Below are 21,475 nucleotides of genomic sequence, written 5' to 3'. Positions count from 1 at the left end.
ATACAGACACAATTTTCAGCTTGGATCGAAAATTAATTAATTTCGATTGTCACACAATTTATAGCGATTCACTCAAACAATCAACTCAATCAACACACCAATTGTTAAATGAATGTCAGTAAACTTTTAGAGTTTCAGAAACCAAAATGTGATATTGTGTGGAAGAAATATCAATTTACCAAACCTTCATCCTCTGACTCAGTAAATTACTTTTCTAAAACAACAACAACAACAACAACAAATTGAGGAGCATCATCTGCAAATATTGCCATCGAGTATCTTGGGTTCAATTAAAAGTTCTCTGAGAAGATCAAGTCACCAAGTCCGTAATTACAGTCTCAAGAGCTACGTTTATACTAAGTATAAGTAATCTTAGACTTAAACTAATCAATCTAGATTCTAGACCAGAGGTGTGCAAAGACCGTTGAAACCGAATAAACGTCAAAATATGTTTGTTGTGTTAGCGTTTTGACCATTGATGTACATGTTTCTTTTGACGTTTATTCGGTTTCAACGGTGCTTGCACGCCTCTGTTCTAGAATATGCAAGTCTAGAAATCTTTCTTGCTAGAAGGCTTATTAAACTGTTTTTAAGCTTTAAGAAATAAAAATCAGTATTTGGTGCAACCCCGTGTTTGGTGGTGCCCCAGTTTCCCCCAAGTAGCCATAAGAATCTGAGACAACATCGTTTGAGATTCCTTTTTACAAAACGATGATAAAAATCAAAATAATTTTAAAATTTAGACAAGCTGGGGCCTTTGGGCAGTGTCCAAATGTCAGATATGAAAAGGGCTTCTTGGACAGCGCTTTTCCGGACTGATTTTCCACGGAGGGAGATTGACAGAAACAGAGATCGGCGTAGAAGAAATTAGTACTAACTACCGGGCAATTCCGCTCTAGAAATTGTTTAGGAAGCCCTCTCAGCAGAGGTAATCAAGAAGTTGTGGGAAGAATCAAGAATGAAAAGTAATCAAGGTCCCTTCGACACTTTACTATACTGAGAGGAACTACCAACTTTAACACAAGTTCCATAGACACCAAATCAGATGAGATTAGATTAGATTATTGTGGGGGCGGTACCTTACAGGATCGCTGCATCCAAGCCTGTACTAAGGCCTTTTATGCGTCCCCAATTGAGCATCCCTTGCTCGAGAGAAAAATGAATCAAGTCAGCCCAGTTTCCAGGAAAATACCATTAAAACGGCTAATTTATCCTTGATAAATCTTCATCAGAGAGCACTGGTGCGAACGTGACCAATTAAAAGGTTAGCAATCTGCCAGGATCTTCCGAGGCTGCCTCCCACCAAATGTTCTGTTCTTTTCCTATTCAAGTTGACCATGAATAATTTGGATACGTGACAATCTTCAGTTGTGGTCAAATCCGTAAACTTTAATAAAAGCCCCTCTGGTGTGTAATGATATCTGATGCTTCAACCCCAGCTAGCTCTTCCGCAAGCGGTTATCCAAGAACCTGGGCCCCCTAGGGCCAAAGGTAAAAAACAAGGCGCCGGAATTGCCGATTTCAAAAAGAGCTCTCCTCAACCCGATCCTGGTTTTTAGAACGGTAGCTTGTTCCTCCCAGATACAAATCTAAACCCCGCAGATATACAAAATCATCTACTCTTACTCTAAGTGCTTAATATGATGACCTATGTAAAATTTTAATATTTTACTGCTCGAACTCAAAGAGAGCAGTTATATAATCGTCCTTTTTCAACTTTTTACTGTTTTGGAGCTTCAACGGTAAGAGATATCGACTTTCAGTCTTAGATGACCCCAATAAGAAAACAATATCTCTCAACGTTTTCTTTTCCCCTCCCCACCCCCCTCTATCCCCACCAAAACCATGTTTTTACGGTTTTTCTCAAAATTGGCCCAAACTTTTTCAATGATTTTCGGATATGTTTTAGAGGTAGTCCAGGCGAACATTTCACCCAAACATACCTATGACCGGAAAATTCGCCATTTTGAATTATTGAAGGTCAAAGGTCAACCACTTTGGAGGGCCCATTTTTCAACCGATTTGGTTAAATTTAGATTTTTTGGAAAGGTATTGAAATTCTGAACCCGGATGTATCGGTCTACATCGGTAATGAACCGGTTAAATACCGATTTTGAATAATTTTTTCGGAAATTTATTTTACTTGACCTTAAATTTGTTCTCGAGCTAGAGGTCAAACGGTAAGAGATATCGACTTCCAGTCTTAGATGACCCCCAATAAAAAAAACAATATCTCTAGACGTTTTTCCTCTTTTTCCCCTATTCCCCTCCCCATCCACAAAACATGTTTTTTTCGATTTTTCTCAAAAGTGGCTCAAACTTTTTCAATGATTTTTGGATATATTTTAGAGATAGTCCAGGCGAATATTTCGCCCAAACATACCTATGACCGGAAAATTCTCCATTTTGAATTATTGAAGGTCAAAGGTCAACTACTTTGAAAGGGTAATTTTTCACCCCATTTGGTTAAATTTGGATTTTTTGGAGAGGTATTGAAATTTCAAACCCGGCTGCATCGGTCTTCATCGGTAATAAGTCGGTTAAGTACCGATTTTTTTATTTTCAAATACTTTTGTGATTTATGAATCAATTTGATATCTAGTAGATCAGTAATACCAAAAGATCATGCGAAAAAACTAATTCACGGTGAGCTCTATCTCGTGAGTTCGAGTATTCCGCAAAGCTGCGACGCTTTGCCATCTCTTTTTATCCAAGAATTCTAACTAATATTTTAAGATCGAGTTTAAAGATTTATCTGTATTTATCGATATTAATCAACCCTATCCACCATTCCGTAGGACTCTATAAAATCGTTTGTTATTTTGAAATAAATCCGGATTAACTAATCGTATAAACGTATTCATGAGCTGTGATTAAAATTGGTTAAAGATTTTATTTGTTTCCCATCCCAGCATTTTCAAAATCCGTTAAAAGCTGCTTCTGAGAATTAATACAATTTAGCCAATTTAGCATAATAATGCTGTAGAAAATATATTTTTGGGGGAAAATTGACAGTTTACCATCAACAAGTCATCAAAAACCTAATTATAGATAAAGCATCCAAAAACAAGGGAAAACGATATGAATTATCTTTTGGTGGCCCAAAATGGAAAAGCTGAGTTTGGTGAAAATAATTCCCATAGCTGATAATCACATCATATCGTCACCAACAACGCAATTTGCAACATAAATCGATTGATATCTAGGTGAAAATGTGTTACTTTCTCAATTGTTATTTAAATTTCAATCTACATTGGAATTACATGATAATATTGAAAGAGAAAATATTAAAATCAGTGTCAAAGAGAGGAATGCAAGTCTATCAATCATAATTTTCTCTTAAAGAAATTATTATGTAGAATGTATTTTGCTATCAATATTATATCTCTATTGATTTTTCACCCAATCCTCTTTGTTACACCTTCCCACTTTCGGGAAAATCAACATTGGGAAAATGGAATTCAATACGAAAAATCCTTTAAATGAATTCTGTGGCATTCAATTGAATGTCCAGCTTCTCATTTTGTCCCAAAGGAGGTCAAACAAGACCAAATAAATACATTCTGGTGTCAAAATTGCCTTCAATCATTAAATTGAATTCTCCAGAATCAATCCAAATGGCAAAAAGGGTGTGAAATGGAATAGCAAAAGGTAAAAGCATCGCAATATAATGTCTCCAAACCACCCCCCTTAAAGTCACCCTCTCCAACGAGAAGAAAGAAAAAGAGAACCTTTTGAGGTGATACCAAATAACATAAAAGAATTTCATCGTGTTGAAGATATTGAGTGAAATAGCATTTTCTCTGTGTACACTTTAGCCCTAAAACAAACACAATATCCAATTACAGAATTGAGCGAATGTGTTGATGAGAAAATTCGTGCAACAGGTGTTTTTTACACCCATTTTATTCCACGCCATTTCCACCCCTTTTAACACATATTCCATCTCTAAAAATTTCCATAGACTTTAACTCCTTCATTTTTCAACCGTGCCCTCCTTCCCCTTCAGAGCTTTTGCAACAAAATCACATTAATTTGTTCAATCACGCTCACTTAAGACCGATGGAAAAGTTCAGAAAACTTCGAGCACTTTCATTAAATCAGACATTAGAAAATTAATGGTTTTCTCTGGAATCTCATTTGGTTCTCAATTGCATTACAAATTTAATTTGCATTTTCTTTTGAACATTTTTCACTCACGCATTTATATTGATTTATCATTTGGTGTTGGCGGCAAATTAAAAATAAGAAATTTAATCACTTAGAACTTTTTGGAATATGGGAAGTTCTTCAGATCACCGCCAGAGGGTGCAAAGTTTCGAAAATGATGCTGTCATTAAGTCGTTAACATTACAATGATAAATAATACTACTTTAAATATAAGTGCATAATAAGTCCTTAATAAGACCTTAATAAGTATACTTATTAAGTCCTTAATTAAGTTTTTTTTGCGAAATTGTAGAGGCATCTGGCGGCACAAAAATAAAAACCGTAATAGAATGCGATGGTCACATGTTGATTATTAGCGTAAACTGAGGCATTAGTAAACACGGGATAGTTGTAAACACTGTTTTTATGTCTGTGCAACTAGAATTCATGTGAACCAATATGGAGATTTGATCGTTAAACGGGCTTCAGACGTAAGACTTAAGATAAGATAAGATTTTGCCAGGGGTCAGTTCTCCATTTCGGATATTCCGATGCATCCAGGCCACCAATTGGGCCCCTTATGCTTTCCCACTCCTATTCTATCTTATCCCCCGATACGGCTAGCCGCTCTATATCACAGATCTGTGGGCAATCAGTGCCGCTACTATATTACAGCATCTCTTCTCGGTGTGTGTTTGGGATTAGTGGCAGCGAATATTTGTATCGACTGAAGTACCACTTTCACATCGAAACTCGTTTTCGTACCAGCCTCTATTGTTTAGGCGGTTCACTTTTCTTTGCCAATATGCACCATTGACATTACTATTACTACGTAAGACTTAGGGCCTTGACAGACTTGAGGATTAGCCGAGAGACGGCTTAGCGTAATTATATTAAAAATAATAGTTAAACTACATAGTTTGATAGAGAATTTTATTAGCTACATTTTCATCCATGTATAACTTTTCTCTCAGATTTTTTTTAAACCTCGAATTTGAGGTTCAAATAAAAACAGACCACTTAGCCAACTAGAGGAAACCTTCACAATTTCGGGTGTCATTATTTTTTGTCCTACCGATTAGGCAACGCAAGCCCTTATTATAAAATTTAATGCTCAAATAAAGATAATATGGCGATCTTAATATGCTATTTTAATTACTTATTATAGTCCCATTTTCGATTTAAATCTTAAAGTTTTACATCTAAAAAAAATGGCCTTTAAAAAGTTGGTTCGTATACACCGACAAAGACCTGTAACGTGCGTTTTTAGGCGAGCGATTTAATTTAAAATGAAAGCCTTCAGGCAAACGAATTTCATTTGAAAATGAAATTGTTAAAGCTATTAACTAAAAAAAGGGAAATTCAAGTTGCCTTTAATTTACTTTATATTGTTTGAACTTTAAAGGTTGACCAAAAGGACCATTTTGGCTTAGATTCTTTTTAAATTTTGTAATAAGCTTTTAATATGAAGTGTCATGAGCCTTTAATTTAGAGTATGAATAAATTAATTTTGATTAGAATTTTTTTAAATTAGACTTAGCTAAACTGAATTTGTTATGATGTTCAGAAGAAGATAAAGACTGCAAAAGAGTGACATGAACGCGCCCCTAATATCTGAGAAACAAAACGATCAAAATTTCGATTTCATGAAATTTTCCTAACCAAAAGATATGCTAGAGCCATAAATATTTATGGCTCCTGCACATCTTTTAGGAAAATTTCATAAAGTCAAAATTCACGTCCTTTTACTTTCTAAAAGCCTTGTCTATTCCACTCTTTCGTACTCTTCTTCTTCTTCTTTTGAACGTCGTCGGACCAAATTAAATTTAGCTCAGTCCAATTTTGAGACCGAAAGAATGGGATGACTTATGAAAAACTTTTGAGATATAATGGGATGTGAATTTTGACTTCATTAATTAAATTATACCGAGCTAAAAGCTGTGGCTAAGGCATTAATATCATTTTTTATATTTCCAGCACTCAATTTGAATCAGGACAAATTTTATTAATTGATTTAATTGTTTCGAATATGCTTGTCCTTGTTTACTCATCATTATAAAACTAATTTAGCTTAATCTAAATTTGAGTGCGAAAGAGTAAAACAGTTATATGCAAAGAGAAAGAAAGAGCCGTAAATTTTCATTTCATGAAATTTTCCTGATCTAAAAAAGCCATTGCATTGTGTATCTGGTAGATATTTTAGATCAGAAAATTTTCATGAAATCGAAATTTATATCTCTTTCTTTCTTGAGCGTTTTTGCATATCTTTATTCTACTCATTCGCACTTAAAGTTAGATCGAATTTTAAGTACGAAGTTGAATTGCGATCAAATTTGTTGTGATGTTCAAAAGAAAAACAAGATCGTTGAAGAGTGAGATAGCCATATACAAAACATCTAAGAAAGAAAGGGTTGTGAATTTCGATTTCATGAAATTTTCCTGAAAGGTGTGAGGCAGCCATTATGCCTCAAGTAGACCTTTTAAATCAGAAAATTTCGTGAAATCGAAATTAATCTTTCTTTCTCACTTATTTCGCATATCTTTATCCTACTCTTTCTTTTTAATTTTGATTTAATATAGATGTAACAAATAACGTCATAATGTTTATTACCTCTGCGGTACATTAAACAGCAAAATGATGAAAAAAAAATCCATAAAATATTATGATACCAATAAAATGCGAAACCTTTATGAGCTCACATCCTCAACATGACTTTAAAAACATTTCTAAATTTATCCAGAGAATATTTGTTCAAAAAACAAATGCAAATTTAATACAACAAAGACTTTCCTGTTACGTCATTCTAATTCCTAAATGACTATTCTCATTTAGATACGAGAGGGATATAGTTAATCCTTGTAAACAAAGAACAGAAGAGCTTCACACTCTGTCCAGGCCAGGGATCTTTTATCAACACTCTGAATATTTGTAGATGACCAAGCAAGTTCTTTTCAGCTTTTATGTATGCTAATTTATGAACTCATTCGGAAAATGATGGTGATTGAAAAGGATTTACTTGCGGTGGAGAATAATATTGGTGCAAAAACTTTGAATAAAACATTCGCTATAAAAAAACGTTTTACGCAAAATCTTCTCAAAAAAAAAGTGTCTAACTTCTCCTTAACTCATCCCCTTGGCCCTATTTCCAATAGCTATTTTCTGCACCTTAAATCACCTCGCACTGGACGTACGTACACCTTTCTGTAACACCTTCTAAATATACGACTGGTGGGCTTCATGAGACTAGAAATTGGGTAGCAGAAACAGGATCCACCTACGCAACAACAGTCGATATAATAAAAAAGGATGTTTCAGGGGAAAAACGAGTGAATGAGAATCAAGTCTCGCATTACACACGGGCTTTAAATCAAATTACAGAAGAAGGCATCTTTCCAAATGGCGAACATTTCATTTTCTTCCATCGACGGTAAGATTGTTGAGAGAAAACTTTCCCCAAACAGCAAAGAGGCATTTTATTGGTGAGATGTTGAATGAATTTCCTTCAGAAAAGTGATTCTTCCCCAGAACAAACGAGATGATAAAGGGAAAAAGTAGGACATTGGAGTCACCTTTCATGGGAGACACGACAATGAAAATGCCAAAGAAAATTCAATTAAAAAAACTTGCTCCTGCACATCAGGAAGTTTATTTTAATTGAGAAGAACAATTCGTAGAAGGATGTATAAGAAAAAGTAAAATAAAACTAAGCACTGGGAACTTAGAACTTGAGACAGTAAGTTCGCCTACGTAATTTTGTCGCAGGATAAATGAGAAATGTGAGTGATAACATCGTAACGATTAGCGGTGGCATACGGGCAGCAGACCTTAGATTTAGCTTTGTGGTTTACTTATGTATCTTAATCGGTACAGCTAAAATCCCGAAAAGCCAAAATGCTGAAAGTCCCAACAGTCCTGAAATCCAAATTCCCGAATAGCCGAAATCTCTAAAGTCAAAATCCCGAATTCCAAAATCATGAAAGTGAAAATTCCGAAATCAAAAATGCTGAAATCCAAAATCCCGAATAGGACAAAATTCCGAATTGTCAAAATCTTGAAAGGGACGAAATTATTTATTTTATTCGGTGCAAGTTTAAATCCCGAAAAGCCAAAATGCTGAAAGTCCCAACAGTTCTGCAATCCAAAATCCTGAATAACCGAAATCCCTAAAGTCAAAATCCCGAATTCCAAAATCATGAAAGTGAAAATTCCGAAATCAAAAATGCTGAAATTCAAAATCCCGAATAGGACAAAATTCCGAATTGTCAAAATCTTGAAAGGGACGAAATTATTTATCTTATTCGGTGCAAGTTTAAATCTCGAAAAGCCAAAATGCTGAAAGTCCCAATAATCCCGAAATCCAAAATCCCAAAAATCCAAAATCCCGAAATCCAAAATCACGAAACTCAAATGGGCAGGGTTGTGCCTTCACATAGTAAAAAATATTTTTTACATTTTACATGTAAAAAATATGTAACAATGTAAAAAAAATATGTAAAATGTGAAAAAGGAAAATGAAGCATTTTTGAATCGTTTAAACATTTCCTGTAAGCAATATCAATATTGATATTGCTTACGAGGAATATCAAAAAAACATTCTTGGGAAAGTCATGAACAAAATTTCGTTTTAGTGTATTTGCCACATTTGGAATAATTGCAATGTAAATATAATGGAGTGATATATTGTCTATATTATTGATTATCATTTATTCAGAAATTCAAACTAAAAGACAGTACTTCAAATTGAAGAGTTCATCAAGAATTATTTTTGTGTATTGAAGAAGACAATCAAAACTCCAGGAGGGCAGGAAAAATTAAGGACTTTGTGTTCTTAATACAGGGGGTTCAAATGCACAACACAAAAAATAAAGCCGCAATATATAATAATAATAATAACAATAATAATAAAACTCACATCGACATTAATGTCGACAATCATAATTGTGCATAAAGCACGCACTACTTAAGTTAAATACAGTTAAAGTCATAAAACCGGCACTGATTCAGCATGAAACGGTTAATATTATGTTCAAATCCCGCACAGCTTAAGCTTAAAATGATTTCACGTGTATGTAACTCACTTATAGCTTCAACACAAAAAGGTTAAAATTGCAAATAAAGAGCGCACAGTTTCAGCACAAAATGGTTAAAATTGAATATAAAATGCACACAGCTTTCGAACGAAACGTTTAGCAATTTAGATCGGTTTTACTCGAATTCTGTGCAAATTTTATTAAAAATCGATATAATATCATAATTGCTGTGTGAATTTTTGTTTAATACTTTTGTCTCATTTTAATAATAAAGCACGATGGTTTTTAGAAAATTATCACAGAAACTTTCATTACCATAGAATCTGTGTTAGCAAGGAGACACAGATTCTCTCCATTAACATTTTTTTCTGGAATATGATGTCTTGGACAAGGTATATAGCAAAGTCCCCCAAAAAAATTATCGTTATGAAGAGAGCAGAAAATAAATCTTAATTCAAATGATTTTTACAATACTGATGATTTGCAGAAACCACAGAACAATTAGAAAACTCCCTGAGCACGTAGAGAAGTTTAAAAATTATTAATCGTTTAGATGGTTACTATTTATCTGGCATTTTGTCCCTTTAGCCTCAATAAACTCTTTTTTCGAGAGTCTAACTTCGACAGATTTTCAACATTTTGTCTGCAGAAAGCTCGTGTATATAAGTGGGTGGTTCAATAATACTGAGATGAACATGTTGCTTATGAAAATGAGACAAGAGTTATAGTATTTTATGTTGAGAAAACAAAAGAAATAAAAATGAACTTAAAAAATGTTTTAGAACCTTAAGAGTAACTACTTAAAAAGAACTTAGTTAAAAGTTCTTAATTAAGTAGGGCAAAGTAATACAAGTTAGACATAATGTTACAAGTTGAACAATTCGCTGGTAGAAATTGGACAGGGATTTTTCTTGATAAATTCAAGACTAATTTTTTTTTAAGCACAAGGAACCAAATTATAAACTAAAGCATTGAAAATATACAAATAAAAATGAAGTACTAAATTTGTCAAGAAAAAAGCCCTATTCAACTTGTACCATTGTCCAACTTGTACGTACACTTTACCCTACTTATTGAAAATACTTTTCATATCCTTAAAACAAACTACTTAATTAAGGACTTTTAGAAAGACCTTAATTAAGTACTTAGTGTAACAACTGAGTAGGGGGAAGTGGGGCACCTTTGACTGTGGGGCAACTTTGAAATTGAGATTTTCTCCTATTTTTAAATAAAATTGAACCTTTTCATGATATAGTTTAGCTTCACAAACAGATTGAGAAACTAAATTACATTAAGATATGCCTCAATTCAGTTTAAAAATAGGAGAAAAATCCCGATTTCAAAGCTGCCCTACTCTCAAAATAGCCTGACTTCCCCTAATGCAATATTAGTTTTGCTATTCCCCACAAGGCGTTGACGTTTAACTCATTTTAACATCATTTTTTAATTAGTTGGATGTTCTACTTCTCCTTAAAGCAAATCAATTTTTGAAGAATCAATTTCCAGATGTGAGCTTACTGTATGGCCGCTTTAAGATTTTTTTCTAAATTTACATCTATCGCAGGATGGATGCGGTCGAAGAGTGATTTTAAATACTTTTGGAAAGGCCTTCGTTCCAGCTTTAATCTGTTAAAATTTAAACGTGATTCATGCAATAAAGGCTAAGTTATTATGAAAACTATAATTTTAGAAATATCCCTATGAAATTGAGCATGACAAAAAATTACAACGGAAACCACAAGTCTCAATTTTTCAATTTATATTCTTTATCCTTTACCAATTCCAATCTCAACACCATAGAAAATTAAAATATTAAACCTCTTTTTCCAATACGAAATTAATTGATGTTTTCCGCAAGTAAATCACAAAGCTTAACAACAAACTAACCCTACATGAATATTTCAGGAATCCACAAACCCTACAAACCCATTGAGAAAAATCCGACCAAAAATAGAATAATACAGAAACCAAAAATATTCCTGCTACCCACGCCACATAAAAGGTTCCCAGCATAAAAACATCCCCATGGCTAGAAAAAAAAAAGTTTTTCCCCACAATGGAATTTTAATGTATGATGTGTACGTAATACATTCCCGAGTGAATAGAATTTTCAAATTAATTGGCATGAAGTGTATTCTCTCCATCTGCCTACATTATCTAAAAAGGGTTTCAATGAAAAAATCTCACATTTTGCAATCAAATCACGAACACAATTGAACTTTGAGAATCCCTCTTGAAGCACCTTGGAGAGACAATATAGAAAAATGACAGTGAAAAAGTATTCAGACATTTATTACTTTCAAGCGAGAAAACTTGTAAAAGATTACAGTTTCACCTCTATTAAGAATTTTCCCTCGTGAGAAAATACCTGAAGTAGCTTGAAGAGCTTTTGACATGATTTCCCGCAATTTCCCTTCAGATTTTCAGATACTCCAGAAAGTTATTTGATTAAGCACATGGAGGAAATTTGTCTTTTAACTGTCTAGGAAGATGGATTTTCCCTATAGAACATGTGTATCCGTAATCTATAATATCCGCCAGATTTATGGGGATATGCTTCAAGTTGATAAAGGAGAGAAAGAACGTGTTCGCTATGATAATTTTAAAATTACGGTAACTTTTCATAGAGACGTCTTCATAAAAATCCACATGCATAACATGGACATAATTAACTTTAGGCCACGCCTTCTTAAGACCTATAAATCAATTGAAGTGGATTTTTTAGGTAAATTTTTATTATTGATAATCCTATATTGATAATAATAATCTAGAAGACAAAAATCAATTAAATTCAAATTAGTTCTGATAAATATCCAAAGATTTTATCTATAATATATTGGGCCACGCCCTTTTCAGAGCGCACAATGGAAATATGAAAAAAAGGGTTTGAATTTGTAGCTTTTAAAAATCATAACATTGTTCATAATATTAATATTAGAAAAATTAATAGAAGCTTTCTATTTAGGAGGCACCAACAAAAGTAGGCTAACCCTTGAAGGGGCGTGGCATATCTATTTTTTTCTTAAGAAAACACTGAGAAAAAATGCTATTGTCCTTGTCCTAGCATTTTTAGTAAAACTAAATTTTAATTAACTAATTTAACTATTGCAATTTTTAATAATTTTGTTTAATAATTTTGTGTAGAAATTTTAATTTAGTCTCAATTTAAATAAAACCAAAATATATAAATACGCTTCAGGTTTAGCAGAACAAGTCCGACGTTTGTTCTTCAAAGCACTTTGATGGTCTGAAGAGAATCCTATCTAGGATCAAAACGTTGGCTATGTAAAGTCAAGTTGAAGAATTCAGGACAAAGGAGACCGAATTTTTACATTTTTTGACTTCAGCTGCACACACGGTCGAAATACAGAAGCAATCCGTATTCATACTTTTGCTCAATTCTGTAATGTTTTAAATCTTATACCAAATGCCGTATTCTAATATGACCTATTCGGGATTCTATCTATTCCGGATTTTGGCCCGGATTTGGAGTACCAGCTTTTAGGGATTTCGATCCATTCGAGATTTCGACCCATTCGGAATTTTGGCCCGATTCCGGATTTTGGCCCATTCGGGATTTCGGACTCGTCAGAGATTCTGACCCATTTGGGGTTTTAGCTTTTTGGGATTTCGATCCGTTCGGAATTTTGGTCCTTTCATGATTCTGGCTATTCGGGATTTTAACTCATTCAAGGTTTTGGCTTTTCACAATTACACCCCATTCGGTATTCTTTTTATTCGGGATTTTGGCTTTTCAGAATTACACACCATTCGGGATATTGTCTCTTCAGGGCACTATCGGATTTTTTTTGGTTTTCGGGATTTGGCTAACACCGGATACATCAATAACAGATAAGAAAGAGAGATTTAAAATCCTCTAGAAATTATTTAATTGTCCCAAGCGAAATTTTAATCAATTATTTGTTTCTGCAAATCAATAGATTTAGTGTTACGCAATGTTCTGGGTAGAAATTCTTCATTTACAGATGATTTCCGGAAAGCAAATCAGGTTGGTAAAGCTGACTCCCAAAGGAAACATCTTTCACTGAGATATTATTTAGAGCTCTATAAAGAATTTTCCCTCTAGCTTTAGATTATATTACCAATCCCTGGCAATTTAGCGTGTGAAAAGCAACTTATCTTTTAGACCATTCTTGGCTAGAACGCAGTTGAGGAAGATAGTTAAATTAAAAATTCTATTCCGTTAATAGAATAGTGTAGAACTCTATAGGGTGGACCCGGTGGACCCATCGCTTTTGAACACTGTGCGTGCATTTACCACTGCCTATAATTTTCAATTTTTACCTTAAACGATTCCGAAAAATCTTCAAATTGTTGTTTGCATTATAAAATGCTAATTTTGGATTTTGCGAATTAATTTTTAGGTTAAAATTTAAGATTTCTACAATGAACACGAACACTCCACTGTAATAGAATTTTTGTCTTGGAAAAAAGAAAACCTTTTCCTTAGAGTTGTATTTAACTAAATCGTAAAAACTGTTTCTCCCGAAGTATACGTTTAAATATGAAACTCTTTAAAAAGGATCGAAGTGATGAAAATTTCAAAGTAGGATACAACAGGTTAATAATTGTGAAGGGAATCTTTAAACTTTAAAATTCCATACTATAAAGAAAAAGAGAATAAAAAGTTCTCAATAGTGTGGATCTTGTATTTCTTCGTGGTTTTCTCTTTTTCTTTGTCCATCTGAAACAATGAGGAAATTTCAAATTCAGGATCTGATTCGATTCAAAGCGCATTGTGCCCTACTACTGCATGAGACCTTTCACTTTGGTCGCCTGAAGCAATTCTTTTCAATGGATCGCCGGCCTACAATTATGCTGGCGTTGCTTTAGTTTTTTTTTAATTTTAGGTTGATATTCATAAAGCCATAACCAATTAATCTCAAAATCCCCTTGGAAAACTTCTAATTTAGGCTTAATCCCAAAAAATAGCCAAAGAAGAATCTCATTAACATGGGTCTTAAGGTTTCCAACGGAAAAGATTCTCACCAGGAATTGGTTGTACTTCTAATTTTCAGTATAGCATGGAAAAAACAGAATAGTTTTTTGTGTGTGAAGAAAATGCAAAAATTGAAAGCTGATTGCTTTCCCTTATAAAGTTCTATTATGTAATTTTTAAATATTTTCTCTCCTGAAGTATACGCTTAAGTTTTAAACTTTTGAAAATGGATCAAATTGATGAAAATTTCAAATTACCACTGCTTGGGGCCCTTTTCTTGGGTAGCTGAAATTATTCTTTTTAAAAGACTTAGAGGAAAAGCTGCATTGCATTAATAGAAGTAGAAGTAGAAAGGATTTGACTTAGCTTATGTTGAAGCGTCTTAAGGCCTCTACACATTGGGTGTAATTTTTGTCAAAAATTCCATTTTTGACAGAAGTTTGACGTTTCATGCTATAGCGCTGCAGGCAATTTCCTTCTAAAAGCAAATTGCTCCCAATGTGTGGACACCATTAGGGAGTAGATCGTTAGGAAAAATGTTGAGAGTTCTGGAGACTCATCTGACTGCCACGGAGCTTATCCGCATGATTGTCTTGAGAGTTTCCGCCCTTACAGATTTCCTGACGGATCTAACAATTAGAAGACTGCTCGTGGCCACTTTCCCCTAACGGGTTCTATTTAGTTGATTCTTAAAGATTTTTTCTCCTGAAGTATACGCTTTGGTATTAAACTCTTTGAAAAGATTGAATTTATGAGCATTTTAAAATACCATTGTATGGGACCTTTTATTTGGGTCGCTAAAGTGATTTTCGAAGGAATCCTGTGTCGATTTTTAGTGTTGCCTTATGCCCTAGACACACTCACAACTTAAGCCGAGAGACGGATTAGTGGGAAACGGATGGAAATATAATCCCATCATTATTTTGATTATAATTACGTTAAGCTGTCTCTTTGTTTAAAGTCGTGTGTCTAGGGTATTAGTATCTTTTCAGAAGATAATCACAAAGAGCCAAAGGAGAGTCGTAAGCCGTATTGATAAGGATATCGATTAATGTTAATATATAAGTGCATAAAAGTAAAGTCTCTGACCTTTCAAGTATCAAACCCACACCGCTTTGCCTGAGAATCCTTTAGTATAGCTTCTCGCCCACGAAGTGCTTACCCATTGAATTAGAATAATTGCGTTGATTTGTAATATCAAAATGAGTTTTAAATTATCAAATACAGAGGATTTTATGTAAATACTTTAAATTTTGCAGACAGTTGAATGTTTTTCATCATGAATAAAAGCTTTCTATGAGATTTCTCCAGGGAATTCGATGCTATATTTATCGATGTAAATATTTTGACCTAATTCTCGACAGAATCTTCAAAGACCTTTAAGAATTTGCTGAAGGCGTTCAGAATTCACGTTAAACTTACATCAATATTCTAGAAAAAACAACAATTACAGATTTAGGGGAGGGCTTTCAGGGTCATGAAGTAATTTCTTGGTGATTTTCTGACGCGAATTTTCCAAGATATAGCCATTAAAGCTTTATTCAATCCAAATACGTGTTTGTGCAATTTAGCCAAATGATGCCAAAATATACAGAGACTTTCTATATTCATTCATGGTTGGTTGGGGAGGGATTTTGGGGCTCATGAGTCAATTTCAAGGGTGCAAAAATTGGATTTTCCAAGGGATAATCTAAAAAAAAAGAAGATGGTTTGAGGTACTAACCTTATAGCTGTTCGTCTTTTTGGGTGTTTCTTGTCACTGGAACGCTTCTTGCGATCTCCGTAGTATTTGTAGGAATACTCGAGGGGTAGGGCTACGGGTTCAGTGTAGAATTGAGAATTGAGAAGATTCTGGAGATTGTCATAAGCAGCACCATGTCGATTGGCCGGTTCGTAGATGTCTTTAACAGAAGAACTCCCCAATTAACCCCTATTAATAGCCCATTTTAGCATTGAAACTTACCATCCCAATCTTGATAGAGGCCAAGAGTTGGCTCATCGTTCCACACACCATTTACCACTCCACTCAGTGGATATTCACTGGGATATCCATAGGCGGATGATGGTAGATTTTGAGGGACAACACCACGTTTCTGTGGCATCTTCTCAACACCATCCGAGACGCTCTGTGTACTCTCCTCCTTTGATGTGGCAATCGATTTGAGACCTTCCGGGGATCTTTTCACTGCTGAAAGCACCCACAAGAGGCACATTTATAATCATCATTACCATCTTCTGCATCAATCCTCAAACATGGTCGCACCAAGATTGAGGGGGCAAAGCAACAAATTGAGGGCGTTTTCATGCTGTGCCAACAGTCTATTTAAGTATATGATACCACCAATTTTCATAACATCGCCACGAAGGATTCATCCTCATCCCCCCATCACAGAAAATCCCGTCATTATCCACCCAACCACCCACCTCATTCACCGCACGAGCACTCATTTGGCTAATAAATTATTACTTATTGATATTAAAATTGCTCACAAAGGCAATAATACTCGTAATCTTCCAGCAAATTTCCCAGAATTTTCATCTCAAAGTGTTAACCCGCAACATATTTTCCTTCCATATTGCACATGAAATGGTAATTAAATTTGCAGGTACTTAGACACTCCATATTCTATCACTTAATACACGATAAAATTGCTCTTAATGCTCCCAATGCCCTCAATGTAAAACAAGAGAAAACTATGAAAGACTATTTTAAAGAAAAACTCAAGCGAACATGATACAAAATTAACAATTTTTTGAGAGAAAATTATTAAAGTTTTTATCGCTCTTGGGGAAACATATAGCTCCTCTGTAGATAGAGAATTTTCTTTTCAGCACAGTGTTAGAGGAAATTTAAAGCTCTACAATTTTCCCGAACACCATTTTCTTCTATCTCGAAGAAAAATGTGTTTTTCATGCCATTTTATAGAAGCTGATTTTGTAGGAGCTTATCAGCTATTGAAAATGCTAGGAATATTGACAAACTCAGGGTAGTTTGTGATACTTTTTTTCTTTTTCATTAGCTTTATGGGAATTTTTTTCTTCTACGACCTTGTCGAATTAAATTTTTCTCTGTATTAAAGAGAAATGAGCTTTTCAAGTCACTTTCTAAAAGCTGTTTTTGACAAGAAAAGCATAAGAAAGGCGGAAAAGGCGGACTGGAGACCGAGTAATAATTTCAACAACCCTGCAACTTACGAAGAAGATGGAAAAGCGTCTCGGTTTTGTCATCTCTTTTGATTTTCCATTCGGTCATGGGTATCTACAGACAAAATATTTGGATAGACTAATGCCCAACACACAATAACTTTTGTTTTGTAAACATGTTTTTGACATTTCAATGAGAGTGAGTGAGATCTAGATCTAGTCATCTCGCTCATTCTCATAGGAAATTTTAAAAACATATTTACAAACAAAAGTTATTGTGCGCTGGGCATAACTCTAAAACTGGGAACGAGGGTAAAAAAAAGGAAAGATGCACCTACACAATAAAAACTTATGCGGAGGGGTGTCATCGAAGACCGGAGATCAATATCTCTTACCGTTTATCTTCTAAATCAAAATACATTTTGAACAAAAGAAATAATAGATTCTTCACCGATTAATTTCCGATTAGTTGGGTTGGGAATTTCAAGATCTTTCCAAAAGAACCAAATTCAACAAAATCGATTGAGAAACAGTCCCTAAAAATGGTTTAACTTTCGCTTTTGAAAATTCGATGTTGTAAATTTTTTCCGTCATAAGTGTCTATGGATCAAACATTCACCCGGACTACATGGGGTTCCGCTTTGAAAGAAATTTTCGGGACCGAATTTTTGGGACCGTTGGATCCATTTTTGAAATACAGTGCCCGCTCTCTAATCCGGATCGCCGTAATCCGGACGAGTTATCGACGGTTACATTTAAAATCATTTTGAGGTCATGTATGCATGTGGCTTCACTAATGAAAATGAATTATCCTGTGATGTTTTTGTTTAATAAATGAAGTATAATAGCGTAGAAGTCTTTAATTATGTCTTTTTAAGCTTCTTTAAAACTTTGATTCTAATTCTAGAAAAAAACCCTTCCATTATATTTTCGAAAAGTTGAGCAAATTCAAAAAATCCATCCGGATTACCAAGCGGACATCTGTCATATTGTCTCCCAATCATCCGGATAACGAAGCGGGCACTATAAACCCAAAAAACGTTGTTTTAGGGGAGGTAGAGAGGGATGGCGGGGAGAAGGAAAAATCATTCTAGATTAATGTTTTTAGAAGGTGTCACCGAAGGCTGAAAGTTGATATCTCTTAGGTCTTACCCTTAAAACTCCAGAACGGTAAAGTTGAAAAAATAGTAAATTATACTGCTCTTTGAGTTCGAGCAGTAAAATTTCTATTCACCTTTTTAAGTATTGTTCGATGAATAATTATCAATAATACGGAACCGCTGAGCGTTGGTGAATGAGTCGAATGAGTGAATAAACTTTTTGCTAAGCTATCCCATCCCCCGGCGCTTACCGGATCCCTATTATTTCTATTGACTGAATAATCAATTATTCAGAAAACACTGACTACCCATGTAACACAGAGCTTTGTGAATGACGTGAGAAATGAATAGGGATGTTGCGTCACTACCTTCTAACTTATCTTCTTATCTTTTGACTTCTTCAAGCTTGGTTGATAAAATTACAAAAAATATTCCGTAAATTACAACAGATCATAAGTTTGTTTGTCAATTCCCATTACCTAAAATTTACCTCATTGCGACCTAGTGGAACTAGGTGATTTACATCTGGTAATAAATACTCGTATGTGTGTTTAAAATTAAAAAAAATACTAAGAAATGAAAATTTTGTATAAATTTCATAAAAAGGTACGGTCAAGTAACGTAGAAAAATTGCACCCAAATTACAATTCAGAGGAAAACTACCGTCGGACATACGAAAAGTGAAAATTCCGCAAACGACACCTTTGACTTTGAAATGTTACATTTTTAATACAAATTGAATTGTTTTGTTACTTCTTTTTAAAGAGTGTTTCCTCGAACTTTGTAGACAGTGTATATAATGATTTTCGGCCAGTGAAATAGTTTTTAAGAAATGAAAACACGGGATTTTGACCTTTGATCTTCTCCTCCTTTATTCCCTTATTGGGAATCCCAATCTGGCCATCGTGATGTCCACTTCGTCCATTTGTGAAAAGTAGTAGTAAACCATTTCTCTGACATCCTTTTCCCGCCATTCTATTTCCATACCTGAAGAAGGAGCCATCAAGCTCCGTAACGTTGGCAAGGAATAAAGGAAGAGAATATCAAAGGTCAAAATCCCGTGTTTTCACTTCTTTGTAGACAATGTATCGTCTTTATTTTCTCTAAAATCATTCTTAATACATTTTAAAATGAATAAAAATGTAGACATAGCTTTGGTGCCCTATTTCGGCCACTTTTATTCTAATAATAGTTCCTTGCACTTCCAAAATTCTTCCAATGTCTATTTCACATCATCTCGATCGTCGAAGCGACATTTTTGCTATCTTTTTGCATTGTATGATCTTTAGAGTATGCAAAAACCAAAAATTGATGGAAATTTAAGGAAGAAAAAAAGTGGCCGAAATTGCAAGCTGGACGAAATTCAGTACGTTTATCTTAATAACTATAATGACATCCAGTTTGGCGTTTAGAATGCACAGAGCTCTTTAATATTTCGGGTGACAGCTGTCAAACACGCGAGAAAGTCAAAAAATCCCTCTTTCATGCACTGAGAAAAATCCGAAAAAGTTAAAATAACGTTCCGGAAATATTAATTTTACCCTGCATTATTGATCCAAAATCAGTGTAAATATTATGGTTTTTAGGTGTAATATTGGTTAAAGTTACCCTTTTTCATGTTAGTTTTACACTTAAAAAAATCTTGATATATTTTTACACCAAAAAAAGTGTTAAATTTACGAAGAAAAAAGTTAATCGAAGAGATTCAAATTAAAAAAAATGACAGCGTGCAAAAACAGTCTATCGTATACACATGTCCTTTTATTAAAATAGCATGTTTTTGCTCTGAATGTATCATACGACAAATAGAATTAGTTAACAAATGGTATGTTATTATGTTATGGTATGGTATTTATGTGGTTTTTCGCGAGAAATGATTTTCCTCCTTAAGGCTATAATTCTTGTGAGCAATTCATATGCAATTGCAACTACAGTAGACTCTCGCTAATTCGGCTCTTTTAAGATCGGGCTACTTTTTAATTCGGGCAGCGGTTACATTTGAAAAAAGTTTGTTGTCATTTTTCAAATTTGATTATGATTATCAAATGAATCAAATATGTTCAAATTTGACATGGTTTGTTTGTCTTAGTTTTGATGTGATTTTGCATTATTGAGGGATTTTCATGCAATTTACGTTATATATGAGTGTGTAAACTCAATATCTATATGCACATGAATAAAAAATCGTTGCATTTCAAAAAGTTTGTCGCCCGAATTTCTGTCTAATTCGGCTGACATTTCCGCCCCATTTGCCCGAATTTGAGAGAGTCTACTGTAAAGTAAAACGTTTAATTCGTGATTTTGGAGTGTGATTTGGGGAACCAAAACAAGGAATGTGGAGAACAACCTCTTACCCACGGTGTCTAAAGTGCGCACATTCGTAAAATTGTTCGTTAATGTTTGTGAATTCGTAATAGGGTTCACAAAATGCTCGTAAATCGTGTAACTCGGTAAAAAGTTCGTAAAAATTTGAACTTTATTCACAAACATTGTTTGTAATTTTTTGTTCTTCCACAAACATTTGTTCGTATGTTTTTGTCTGGCAAAACTTTACAAAGAATTGACAAAATTTGAAGAACATCTTTCAATGTCTTTACAAGTATCAACGATCAAATGTATGTGAAACAACAAAAAACGCTCCTTAAGTGATCATGTTACCAGCGATGTTTGTGGAAAAAGTACAAACTTTTACGAACATTTTAGTGGGAATTAACAAACATTTACGAACAATTTCACAAAATATTCTTTTCTGTGTAGAAAAATTCAGCATAAAGGGATTTTTAAAGAGTATAACTGAAGCTTTTTCTTAAAAGCAGTAGTAGGGGCGCTGTGATAAGAAATTGAATTGAATTTTGATGATAAAATCCTTAAAATTTAAGAATTTTCCTCGTTAGGAAAATAATCCCCTGGAGGCAGAGGAGACTGAATGCATTTTCAGGGCTTCTCATGGGAAAAATATCGTAGCCGCTTTGTGGAGTAATAAAAAATCTCATTTCTTGTAAGCTCATTAGGAAAATGAAAATTTTTTTTTATTAACTAATTAGGCGCCAGGAGCTAAGAAAGATGAATGTTTGCGGTGACTTTGGTTGTG

General features: G+C 34.2%; 1 protein-coding gene across 2 annotated transcripts in view; it reads right to left on the bottom strand.

Moving 5' to 3' along the window:
• Nucleotides 1–21,475, bottom strand: part of LOC129806637 (uncharacterized) — a 45,654-nt gene that overhangs the window by 18,140 nt on the left and 6,039 nt on the right. The window contains exons 3-4 of one of the 2 annotated variants that reach the window (XM_055855368.1): nt 16,104–16,328; nt 15,864–16,041 (exon numbers count right to left, since the gene is read on the bottom strand). In XM_055855368.1, the coding sequence (XP_055711343.1) occupies nt 15,864–16,041; nt 16,104–16,328 (403 nt within the window). The remainder of the gene's footprint in view (nt 1–15,863; nt 16,042–16,103; nt 16,329–21,475) is intronic. The other variant, XM_055855369.1, reaches the window with a different exon arrangement.

This window comes from Phlebotomus papatasi, chromosome 3 (genome assembly GCF_024763615.1).
Source record: "Phlebotomus papatasi isolate M1 chromosome 3, Ppap_2.1, whole genome shotgun sequence".
Classification (NCBI taxonomy): domain Eukaryota; kingdom Metazoa; phylum Arthropoda; class Insecta; order Diptera; family Psychodidae; genus Phlebotomus; species Phlebotomus papatasi.
Note: the sequence above shows the minus strand (reverse complement) of the source record. Positions and strands in the feature narration are given on the sequence as shown.